The sequence below is a fragment of the Coenobita brevimanus genome, chromosome 57, assembly GCF_032717465.1.
Source record: "Coenobita brevimanus isolate Jiangsu-jjx chromosome 57, ASM3271746v2, whole genome shotgun sequence".
In the NCBI taxonomy this organism is placed as follows: Eukaryota; Metazoa; Arthropoda; class Malacostraca; order Decapoda; family Coenobitidae; genus Coenobita; species Coenobita brevimanus.
In genome coordinates this window covers 37,622,471-37,635,096 of record NC_137010.1, presented here as the reverse complement: position 1 = coordinate 37,635,096, position 12,626 = coordinate 37,622,471, and the positions used below count along the sequence as shown (strand labels likewise).

At 43.2% G+C, this 12,626-nt stretch overlaps 1 protein-coding gene across 1 annotated transcript in view; it reads right to left on the bottom strand.

Annotated features, from left to right (window-relative positions):
• Nucleotides 1-12,626, bottom strand: part of LOC145401961 (maltase-glucoamylase-like) — a 234,475-nt gene that overhangs the window by 55,230 nt on the left and 166,619 nt on the right. Inside the window, exon 30 of the mRNA XM_080274065.1 lies at nucleotides 802-954. Within this exon, the coding sequence (XP_080130191.1) occupies nucleotides 802-954 (153 nt within the window). The remainder of the gene's footprint in view (nucleotides 1-801; nucleotides 955-12,626) is intronic.

The following is a 12,626-nucleotide window of genomic DNA, read 5'->3' as shown; positions in this document are numbered from 1 at the left end:
TTTACTAACCATTCTTAACCAATGTCTTCCTACTCACGCTTACCCGCATTGCTACCCATTTCCACCCAATCTTTTTCATGCCCCACCTACTAATTTCTGTTCAAGTAAATAGGCTCCCACTTACTCCTATTCCCCCCAAATTCCATCTCCCCCTCCCATCACTCTTTTACTTCTGTTACACTATTCTTCTCCCACACCCTTTGCGCTCACCTACAACATGCTCCCACTCCCCTACCACCTTCTGACACCCTCTCAGTTATTCCTACTTACTCCAATCCTCCCCCCCCTCTAATCTCCTCCCACACATTCCCAATCACTCCAGATCCCTCTCACAGCCTCCCACTCTCTCTCTCTCTCTCTCTCTCTCTCTCTCTCTCACACAGCCAAGGATGCTCACAGCCTCCCATATCCCCACACTTCCCTTCTGTTCCCTGCCATACCCTCTCACACCCTCCCAAACCATTCCGTCCCACACCCCGTCACGCCATGTCACTTAGCATAACTTCCATCTCGGCATAACTTCTTCCCACTCAGTTAAACTCCTGTCCTTTAATCCCACACTCACACTCCCTCCCACCCCTTCCCTCCCACTCCCAAACCTTCCAATACTGTCTCACTCCCTCTCACACTCTCCCACTCCCTCCCACCCCTTCCCTCCCACTCCCACATCTTCCCATTCCATCTCACTCCCTCTCACACTCTCCCACTCCCTCCCACCCCTTCCCTCCCACTCCCACACCTTCCCATACCGTCTCACTCCCTCGCATACTCTTCCACTTCCTCCCACTCCGTCCCACTCACCTCCGCGTTGATGGCAGGGTCGAGAATAACAACAAATCTCAGGCCGCCCTCCTTCACCTCCCTGATGTAGTCCTGCAGGCCGCCATAGTTCTTGGGGTCCACTGTGAAATCCATGCGCCGGTCCATGTAGTCGATGTCGCCGTACTGCACGTCCTGAGAGAGGCCAGTGGGGTGAGTGGGTGAGATGGGGGTTGCTAAGGTGAGAGAGAGAGAGAGAGAGAGAGAGAGAGAGAGAGAGAGAGAGAGAGAGAGAGAGAGAGACAGACAGACAGACAGACAGACAGGAGGACTGGGGTATAGAAGTTGGAGTGGGGTGGGAGGGAGGAATGAGATGAGAGGTAAATCGGGTGAGAAGGGAGTGTGGGATTGGTAGGGAGAATCGGAAGAGGTGGTGAGACAGGGGAATGGGGAAAGAAGGAAAAGAAGGAGTGGGATGAGAGGTGAAAAAGAAAAGAGTGTGAGGATTAGGAAAAGAAGAATAAGCAGAGAGATGATCGAGATAAGAGGGAGGAGTGGGGTAAGAGGAAGGAGTAAAGAGAGAGGGCGGGATGAGGCAGACTAGGGAGAGAAGGAGTGTGCTGAAGGATGACTGGGACGGGAGATAAGCAACATGGAAGGGGAGAGAGGTGAATGGGAGGAAACTGGAGAGATAGGTGGAGAGAAAGGAAGGAGTAAGTGGGGTTTATGAAGGAAGAGTGAGTGGGATGCGAGAGAGGAGTGCGGTAACCAGCACTTTTATCTGTGTCCTGGTACTGTATGATGCTAGAGAAACACATAAACAGTTATATTTACAAAAATATAAGTTATATAGAAAACAGTACCATATTAAGCCGTACTGCTATAACTAAAAGAGTGACGATGTGGAAAAGCCCTCAGTTTTTTACCATAATTTCGGAAACATGTAACGATGACAGAAACTGTCTGACCTTTTCTGTGTCGCTCGTGACCGTACTTTCCAGTATGAAACGAAGGTTGACGACATCTAACAATCACAGGTGTCCCGCAGGTTGCAGTAAAAAATTGGTTAATTGTTTGCATTTTATCACACTCACTCATTTTTAATAATATGGCCGCACGTCATAAAAGAAGGGGTCACCTAATTCATATATATCATTTCAAAGCGGAATAAAAAGAGGATATCTATAAAAGCCTGCGCACATATTATGGAGTGACAAAATTGCATAAGTATATAAATAAAAAAAAATACTATTAAAAAAATGGAGGGAATCGAAGTAATAGCATGTCCATCAACTCCTTTAGTATCTGTAAGTGTCCAAGAAGTGTTATTGTGCACTGGCTTATGCGTCAACTATAATGATCATGAGAAGCGTCTTGGCCACAGCTTCGGAACTCGTGCGCGTAGTGGCAATGAGCAAGCATGTGTAATAAGGCTCTTTTACCATACCCATACAAATTACTGAGGAGAGAGAGAGAGGGTGCCAGAGTACGTAAGGGAGGATGGTGTGTCGTGGGAAGAAGAGGCGTCACTGAGTGGGGAAAGAAATGTCTGGAGGTTCTAGTGTCCAGGCCACTCCTCACAGAATGCAGCGTCAGGTAGTACATATGTTCTGAGTGCCTTCAGTATGATTTTCTTTTTATGTCGCCACAGCCAGTCGATTTTATTCCCCTCAAGCCGGTGGACCTCTCGTGGCGAAGGGGTTAAGAAAGAACACCAGTATCCTCATGAATGCGAGAGTCCTTTCTTAATCGAAATAAAATCATCTTGTAGTGCCCATAATGAAGCAGAATCGCACATCATAGTGAAGGCGACAAGATGTGGGAATATCCTTAAATTATGCTGAAAATCCTGCACTTCGATTACTTTTTTTTTTTTTACTTTGCTCTTGCTCTCTCTGGATAATAATGATCAGTACAGCAGGAAGCTCCTCAAGTGGTGGATTACATATAATTAAGCTACTAGCGTCCATACTTGATAATGTGGAATATAATCGAGCAAGCAAGTTTGCTAATGTATGAAGCGTGTCATCCCATTTGTCTCATAACAGTACACACTGTCCACAACAATAGTGTGGAGACCTGTTGTTCAATTTTTTCTTCTTCATCTTCTTCTTATTCATCGTCGTCGTCGTCGTCTTCTTTCTTCTTTTTCCTTCTTCTTTCTTCTTCTTCCTTATTTTTCCTCCTTCTTCCTTCTTCCTTTTTCTCCTTTCTTCTTCTTTCTTCGTTCTTTCGTTTTCTTTCAATCTTTCTTTTTATATCTTTCTTTTTCCCAACAATGTCGTGATTTTTTCTTTCTTTCCTCATCGATTCTTTTCAGGCTTGCTGCTCTTCCTTTGGCACCCCCTTTTTTTTCGATTTAGGCTTTTAAAGGGTTATAAGGGATCAAAAGTCAAACCATACAACAATAGATTTTTGTATCATATGTTTTTCTATGTTCATTAATCACGGCAATACGCACAGGAGTATATCAGAGTGCTGGAGTGTTTAGAGATCCTCCCGTATTCCCGTGAACATGTTGAAAAACTACTTTTCCATAACCTTTCAAACAATGTGCACAGGTTTACTGGAATTTTAACAGTGTTCGTGGTGAGTCAGTTTTAGCACTCAGTCTGGTGCTTCCTGGCCTGTCCAGGAATATGGTGACGAACTTTCAGAAAAGCCACTGAAGTGCACACAACAACTGTTAGTTTTTTCATAACCTTTTCAACAACTTGGGCAGTTCCCCTGTTGCTTTAATAGTTTTCAAGATAACACAGGTTCTGAGCCCAGCTTGACACTTTTTTGCTTTTATCAGCAATATGATTGTCAGTATTGTGAAAAGTCACTCAAGAAGCACCTATTATTATTTTCCACAACATTTTCAACGGTGTATGTAGCTCCGCTGATACTTAACAGTTTCGGAAATGAATTGATTCGCCACTGTTGTTGAACTCAATATGTGGCACTCCGTGTTCGTTCACAATTTCACTCACTTTGCGCCCCCTCTCGAGCAGTTATAGCCTTCATCAACTTTTGTGTGTGTGTGTGTGTGTGTGTGTTCGACTCTGGGCATAGGCTTCACAGCCTGCTTTCAAGGCCCAGTAGTACTCCTACGTACCGTTCACCTCGACATGTCACCACTTCGGCGCTAACACCCACCGTCCATACTGAATACATGCTAGGGCTGTCTCATACAGGACTGGTGTATTGGTATTAGCGGGGGTATTTTTACGACATGTCGGCGGGTCTTCTGGTAGATCAGTGAAGTCTGATTTCTATGAAATTCAAATCCTTAAACTGTTCCCTGCCACAGCGGGATTTGAACCTGAGTCCGTTAGGACTGCAGGCCACCTCTCTACCGATTGAGCCACCGCCTCCCCCATAAATGTTTCGATGAAATCTCTCTCACATCATATTAGACCGTCTTCGGGTGGTAAGAATATAATACACAAAGCTGCCCTCGTACTGAAAGGATTCACATGGTACGATGACGCTTTGCTTTAGTTTACTGTTGCTACATCCAGTCAGTTTCAACTGACTAAGAAAGGACTTCTTGTACTGAAACAGATGGTGAATGCTGCATGTACTGAAACTTATTCACTGTAAGGATTCTACCGGAAATTGAAAATGATAAATAATATGGGTATGACATGGATGAAATAATGATAAAACTCTTCAATGGACTGAGGACATTAACTCCTTCACTATGGTGGAGTTATATTTCGTTACAGTCTTGCTGCAGCGGATGAATGTTAAGCAGCTTAATAATCTCCAGGCCCGACTGCCACCCCAGCCGGAAAAAGGCATTGATTATTTCAACTTTCACCAAGGTAAAATTTTTTCTTACCGATTTGAAGAGCTTGAATTTACACACCTGAAAATGCCACTCTCAGTCCCATAGGCCTAATGGTTACCGCACAATCGACCGCCAACTATTAGAATAGTACCCACCGCTTCTCAACGAAAATAGGAAAATTGTGGCATATACCTATTTTCTCCACAAAACCTTACAAAAAACACCCAAATCAATGTGAAACGTGCTAAGCCGTGAAACAAGCTGTATGAGTACATAAAAGGGGGGGGGGGAATTACCTCTGCATGCAAGATAAAAATATATCGATTCACTGCATATCATTCAATAAGGCAAATATTTATACATATGTTGAAATGTATAAAGAAAAAACATTATAATATAAATAAAAGAAATAACTGAACAAAAAAAAAAATTGATTATGTTAAAATATTAAGCTCTGCATGTAAATAATACAATAAAATTCATGTGTGTGTTATATAAAACGCTAAGAAACCTGTACCCTACTGATGTGTGTAAATGGTCGAATGGCAGAAATTCTTAAAAGAAATAAGTTGCAGGTACCATAAATTATAATCACAAAAGTTTCCCATCGAAAATGATAGAAAATGGGTAAATTGTATGAGGAAACTAATATTCCTTGGCTAATAACCTTAACTAATAACAGATACAATATACATTCCATTGCATCAAACAGGTCACTGATGCAATGGCATAGTGTTTGGCTTGCTTGATTCGGGTGGGAGGTGACAATCAGACGAGGAACCAATGGGGCAGAGGGAGGTGGAGTGGGTGTGGAGGGTGCCCTGGGGGGTTGAGGGGAGGTGTGGGGCCTCAATAAGTGTAACGCCGGGTATTTATTCTTACCGGTGTTACCAGTGTAATAGTCGGTAAATTGGATTTACCACCGCTGTTGGTTCTGTTTAACTTACTCGTTGAGAATACAAATGGTACTAAACTTAATCTCCCCTCAATGACTGATAAAATATTCACCTCAGTAAAAACAAAGAGGGGGGGTTAGCACTTCGACTTTGAATGATGTTAATTGTTTAACAGATAGTTTTGGTAGCGTTTGTAGTTTTGACCGAGTCGAGAATAAGTCAGTACCACGTGAGTTAGTCGTTCCCAAAGCGGAGGAATCTTGAACTGGAAGGGGAGTGAGTTATGCGTGAGAGGACATAATTCCCTTGATTGGGTATCAAAATGACATATACTTTACTTTAATAATTCTATACTTGTTAATCAACAGACATTTTTGAATTACATGACCTTTAATCATATGTAAAAGGGTTGTAAATTAAAGCCATGGTTTGGGCGAAAATCATACAGTACTGTTATCAAGCGAAACAATTTGAATATTCAACAGTGATTTCTGAGGTCATCATACCACACTCTTTATTATCGGTAGTTCTTGGGCTCGACAATAGCCTCAAGACTGGGGACATTTATTGGCATGAATTGTCTTTTCGGGCTGGCATAGCCTCGAACCAAAAATAATCACTCGTGTTCTATTTCGTCTGGGCAGTATAAACTCATCATACAATTCACTAATAATTCACAATCACTATTAATTCATAATCATTAATAATTCATAATCATCATTAATGCATAATCACCAATAATTCATAATCACTCGGGCTTGTTCAGCCTCGAGGAACAACTCAAAAATCACATTTTTCTCACAACCACTAAGTTCCCTTCAACGCTTCCAATATTCCTAACATATTAATATAAGAGAAAGAAAACGGTTGATGAGTTTGAATTCGCCTTTCCGTTACATGACAACATTAACTTTCAAACTTCTGTACCTTATCTACTATAAAAAAAGGTTCACCTGATTGATTCATAATACAATTTCTATTACATTCAGTTTATAAACTATTCATGGGTAGTGTAAGAGTGTGTGTACTCGTACGACAAGTCTATGGGCAATATCACATGATGGCCTCGTGCACACCCCCGACGTCACGGTGTCTGTGAACTGAATCAACGTCTGTTATCCACCATGTCTGAGTAGCGAATGTCTACGTTAAGCTTTTAACAACATTACTTCATATGGTTCACGACAAGTAAGGATTAAACAAGCAAGGGGGGGGGAGAAAGGAGGAATGTGTATAGCTCACCTGAATCAACGTCTGTTATCCACCATGTCTGAGTAGCGAATGTGGCATTGTCGGGCAGGGACGGACGCTACTCCTAGATCAAATGAGACTGTGTTTTTGCAATATGGTGGGTTTTAATTCTCTTCACTATTTATATAGTAGTGTACACATGACGTTAGGACTTTTGATTGAATTGGGGAAAATTTGGGATTCAATCCTTACTACATTTAAATACTGAATTTACTGCCATCCTGCCTTGAGTTTGGGGTAGCTTATGCCATCTAGTGACGGCTAAGGCGAGCGGGACTATTTGGTCCTCACAAATTACATTATTTTGGCCTTTTTTTTGACTATTAATATCACATATTTGGGTTCTAGCAGCTTCATTAGTAAGCATTTCACAACAATGATACGGAAAGAATTGCATACCCATTATTATTCTGTTTAAGGTTTAAACTTGGCGCCTGGCAATGACGCACAAGCAAGGGGAAGGTTGCACGCATCTGTTATTCATTACTCTACCAGACGGATGAACTCCCATAGCTCAACACTTACAGTTACACTACCTATGCATAGATACAGAGATGTATACATATAAAAATAAAGTTATCCCTACATCGATCATTAACACATGAACTACTACTTAGGACAGGAACCTTATAGACTAGTATTCAGATTACACCCAATCTAACTTAGAAATTACAGTACCTCTAAACATATACATGAATACTAAATTTGTGGCACTATATGGCTCCCACGTTCGGAAGACAAATTTTACCCAAGTCAGTCATCTATGACATGTGCATGGGTGGAATGTTGTTACTCCTATAACTGCTATTAACACTTTGAATTGGAACATTTTTTTCCCCACAATCGGTGGCACCTGTCGGTCCACATTAAACACCTGATGCCTACCTCACTTTATTAGGAGGTATGATCACTCCTTACACTTGATGTTATGAGGGAATTTATGCCCCAGTCAGCCTCAGGTTTTGGAGGATAGCTTGTCACTCACCTGAGCTTGACAGGGTCTCTCGAGAGTGAGATCACCACGGGGGCGCTTCCACTCTTCCATTCGCATTCGCATTCACTCGGTTCTTTTGTTTCCAGCATTCCGCCCGCAAGAAGGTGAGCGCTCATTCTGTCCTGAAGACTCCACTACCTCACAAACCGTGCTAACTGTAAGGTGAGGGGATTGATCACTCCCCTCGAAGTAAGGCACTTCCCGGTTCCAACCAGAACACTTTTCTCTCTTTTTTTTTTTCTTTCTTTTTACACCCTCTCCTCGGGGATGAGTCCACCCGGAACACAACCTCAGGCAGTTATGTTTCACAACATTCGTCTCATGCACTTATCTCTACTTTTCTATTTAACACTCCTCTATGAGCCTCCGAGGGGCATTCCTCACTCACGGTGGTAATCGCTCATCTTCGGGCTCCGGGGCGAGCTCCTGTTGCAATGGTTCTAAGAGCCATTCCTCGGTACCGTAATATGGTTTTACCTTTTCAGTAGCCCTTTGTATTCTCTTGCCACTAAATACATTTTCAATGATATAAACACTTCCATCTAGCAACACTTCAATCACTTTATACGGGCCGTCCCATTTGGTATTCAGTTTCCTACAGGTACCCGGCTGTATGGTTTCTTTTTTCGCCCACACCAAGCTATTGACTCCAACCTTCTGCACTCTCCTCCGCCTGTTGGCCACCTCCCGGTATCGCCTGGTCATCTTCTGGTGGGTGTTCTTAATGAGGGTGTGTGCTATTGCTAGGTCGTCCTCCTCTGCATCCACGGAAGGCAATAAGGTACCAATGAGGCGAGGGGGATGGTGTGAGAAGAAGGCATAATAGGGCTGTTGTCCCGTGCTCGAGTGCACCGCTTGATTTATGACGGTTTGGCACGACTGGAGCAGCTGAGGCCAACACAAGGGGTGTCCGTTGCAGAGGGATGCTAGGATACTTTTCATAGTCCTATGCATCCTTTCAGTGGTGGAATTTCCCTGGGGATGATAAGGGGTGACGTAGAACAAGTCCACCTGGTTCCTCCAGCAGAACTTCTTGAACTCTCCACTCGTGAACTCTCTGCCGTTATCCAGGACGATACCTCGTGGCACCCCAAAGTTGGTGAAGTATTGCCCAAAACAGTGTATGATGTGTTGTGTATGTTTGTCTCTGAGTGGGTAATATTTCACAAACCTACTGTAGTGATCTATCACAGTAAGGACATATCGGTAGCCCTGAGCTCCAGCAACCATATTGGTCAAGTCGATCCCGATACGTTCCAATGGTTTACTTACAGGCGGGAAACCTTTCCAAGGTTGCTGCAACCCAGTTTCACCTTTAAATCTTTGACAAGTGGGACACTGTTTCACATACTCGCATACATCTACTTTTAGATTTGGCCAATAGAATAGCTCTTCTGCCTTTTTGATAGTCTTTTTTTTACCTAGATGCCCTGAGATTTCATGAGCGTGTTTTATAGCTTCTTTTGTTAATGACTTAGGAATCAGCAAACAATATTGGATGCTACCACAATTTGTTTCCTGAGTAAAATATAATAGTTCGTCAATCAATGCAAACTGGCTCAACATGGCTTTCGGTAGTATTTTAGTTGGGAGCTTCTCACTACGCAAGTACTTAGTTAACTCATCCCACATGGGTTCTTCTCGCTGCTTATCTCTCACTTCGTCTCGGCTAAATCCAAGCCAGTTGGTTTCTGACTGGTGGAATATCACTCTGACAGGTCTAGAAAGCTGATCGGCGACTACATTATATTTACCCTTGACATATTGCACGTTGTAGTCATACTCACGCATCTCGAGAATCCATCGGTTCATACGTGGGGATTTTGTTTTTTGCTTAAAAATGCTGGTAAGCGGTTGATGGTCTGTCAAGATAGTAAAGTGGGAACCCCACAAGTAATGGTGGAAGTTGCGGCATGTGAGAACGACAGCCAATGCTTCTTTGTCAGTTGCGGAATATTTTCTCTCGCAAGGATTGAGCTTTTTGGAAAAGTAACCAATAGGTAAGTTGGAGTTGTCTGGTTGTATCTGGCTCAATACGCCACCAATATGGGTGTTGCTCGCGTCGGTGGTTACAATGAATGGTCGAGTCACACAAGCTCTTACCACTTCAATTGAACAAACGCAGATTGGCACTCGTCTGACCATTCGAACGCTACTCCGGATCTTGTTAAGTTAGTAAGGGGAGCTGCTATTTTTGCGAACGAAGGTACGTGTTTTCGGTAGAACCCACACATCCCAAGGAATCTCTGGACTTCTTTGACTTTTGTGGGTCTTTTCATTTTGTTGATAGCCTCTATGTTTTTTGGGTCCGGTTTACTCCCAGCCGCTGAGATTTTATGGCCAAGAAAGGTTACTTCTTTTAATCCAAAAGTACATTTGCTTAAATTTAGCTTGGCCCCATTCTGTGTCAGTAAAGTGACTAGTTGCTGTAAGCGACTCAACAACATGGGGAAGTCATCAGCCCAAATTATTAAATCGTCCAAATAATTCTTTACCCAGCCTTGTTTCAACAATGGAATAAGAATGTCTTGCATTTGTCGGGAAAATATGGCTGGTGAACATTTTAGTCCGAATGGTAAGCGCCTAAATCTGTAAAGGGTGACTCCATCATTGAATGTGATTAAATCACTGCTCTCCTCGTCCAACATGATTTGAAAATAAGCCTCATGCATATCAAGAGTCACATAGTAATTATGACCTGCGGCTTGCTCGACTAATTCTTCTAGTCTGGGCAGTGGATAGATATCCGTGGATAGATGTTGATTAACATGGCGATAATCTAAACACATGCGCTTACTGCTGTCCGGTTTGTTAACTAATACAATAGGAGATAACCAGGCAGCCGTTGATCTTTCAATAATTTCTCTCTCTTCCATGTCTTGCAACATTTCAGCGATCACCTGTTTAGCTTGTTCAGGATATCAATAGATCGGTCCACGGCTGGGTTGTGGGTCTGCTACTTTAATGTGAACGGGGGGGCCGCTGATGATTCCTAGTTCTCCTTTTTCCAAAATGAAGAGGGGATCGTGTTGCAGAATTACGTTAGCTAGTTCTTCTTGTTGAGCTAAAGCTAAGTGAGGCCATGTCTGTTCGTCAATTAGCTTTCGGAGTCGAACATCAGTTCGATCACTGGTAGGGATCAGGTCATTACGAATTTTGGTAGCTGAGCTGACTGTACTTTCAGAAGGGTCGTCAATAATTTCATATGAGCCTAGAATGGTACCTTTCCGAAACAGTTTATCTTGTTTAGCTCTATTATTGAGGGGTAAATAGACTAAACCCTCTGAATTCACTTGTAATATGTAAGGGTGACTATTATGACTGAAATGCGCTTGTGGGTAGAACAGTAAAGTGGTTTTAGGCTCCTCACTGACTGGCACGGCTATGAATTTGGTTTGATATGGGGTGAGTCTCTCTACTGTTAAGAGATTAACCTGTTTCAACTGTTGAGGGTTCCTGACGGCCCTGATAGGTGTGGCCTGGACTCGCTCAACTTTTCCTTTCCACCGCGGAACATAGTTTACGATGTACGGGGCTCCTCCCCACATCAGCGCTCGTTGCGCACCATTCCAGATCAACGGAGATTGTCCGAGGACATCACATCCCAACTTACATTTCAGTAGTCAAGTAGGCGTTCGGGACGACTGGACACCACAGTTGATGAACTTTCTTATCTCCCACTCTGATCTCTACTTTGACCATACCCAGGATACGGAGCGGCGCTCCTGTGACTCCCTGTAATCTCGGTGGATTTCTCCTTGTGTTTATTTCTGTTCCTAACCACTTCATGGTGGCCTCTTTAAGTAAGGTGTAACCACTCCCTGTATCAACTACAGCTTCCACTACTTTATTATTCACACTGACGCTTATCGTGGGCGATGTTATGCCTGCGGTTAGTCAAATAGACTGACGGGGGAGCTTTGTTTGGTTGGCGGTCTGCCTCGCATTTGGACTGGGTGGGTGAAATGTTATTGCTCCGCATCGCTGCGCTGTGGTTTATGCGACCTGGGCAATCATGACTGCCTCTACGACATCCCAACCTACGGCAATCAAAACAGTGGCCTAGTGGTGGTTTTGCTCATCATTCTTGCAACGTGTGTGAACTCTTCAGACAATAACTACAGTATTTTCGCTTCGGTGTTACAGGGAGGAGTAGATTGTTTTTGGTTGAGTTGTTCTAAATTTGTTTTCAAACCCCTTAATTGAGCTCTCAATTCAGTCACTTCCTTGTCTGACTCGGGTTGACGGTTATCATGGGATGGTCTTGATGGAGTATCCACTACATTTGTGTTGGAGGGATTTTCACTTTTATTGTCCCTATCCGGCATTGCATTAACTCGGGTGGTGTACCTCTCTTCGAGAAGCTGCCTCTCATTTTCGATCCTGTCAGTGAATTTACGGAGTAGATATCCGTCATCAAGGTAAACTTCCAATTTTTCCCTGGACTCGAGCGGAAGACCATACCACAATTTCTTCTTAATTCGTTTATCTTGCGAGGGAAACCTTTCTTTTGGAATCTTCGTTTCAAGAGCCGCATGCTTACACATGAACCTATGTACAAACGCCTGGAGTGACTCTTCCCAGTCATAAGTCATGCTTTCTAGCTCTTGCCATGCTCGATCTACACTCAATTCAATGGTAAACTCCGCGCTCAAGAATTTTTTTAGTTCGGGCCATGACAGTGCAAAATGTTTCTTTTGGTAATTATGGATGAAAGTGGCCAGTTCGGAACCCATCCGACTTTTGGCAACTTGGATTCTGATTACATTACTGGTATCAACTTGCTCAACTGCCTCACAAAACATTTCGAGGCGAGATGTGGCCTCTATCCCTTGAAGATGATTTAATTCCAAGATTGGAATATCGCGCGGCTTTGTGAGAGAGACCCGTGAAGTCATGGTGTGCAAACAAGGGGTCGAGTGTGAAGGCAACGTTCTATTCGCAGTAC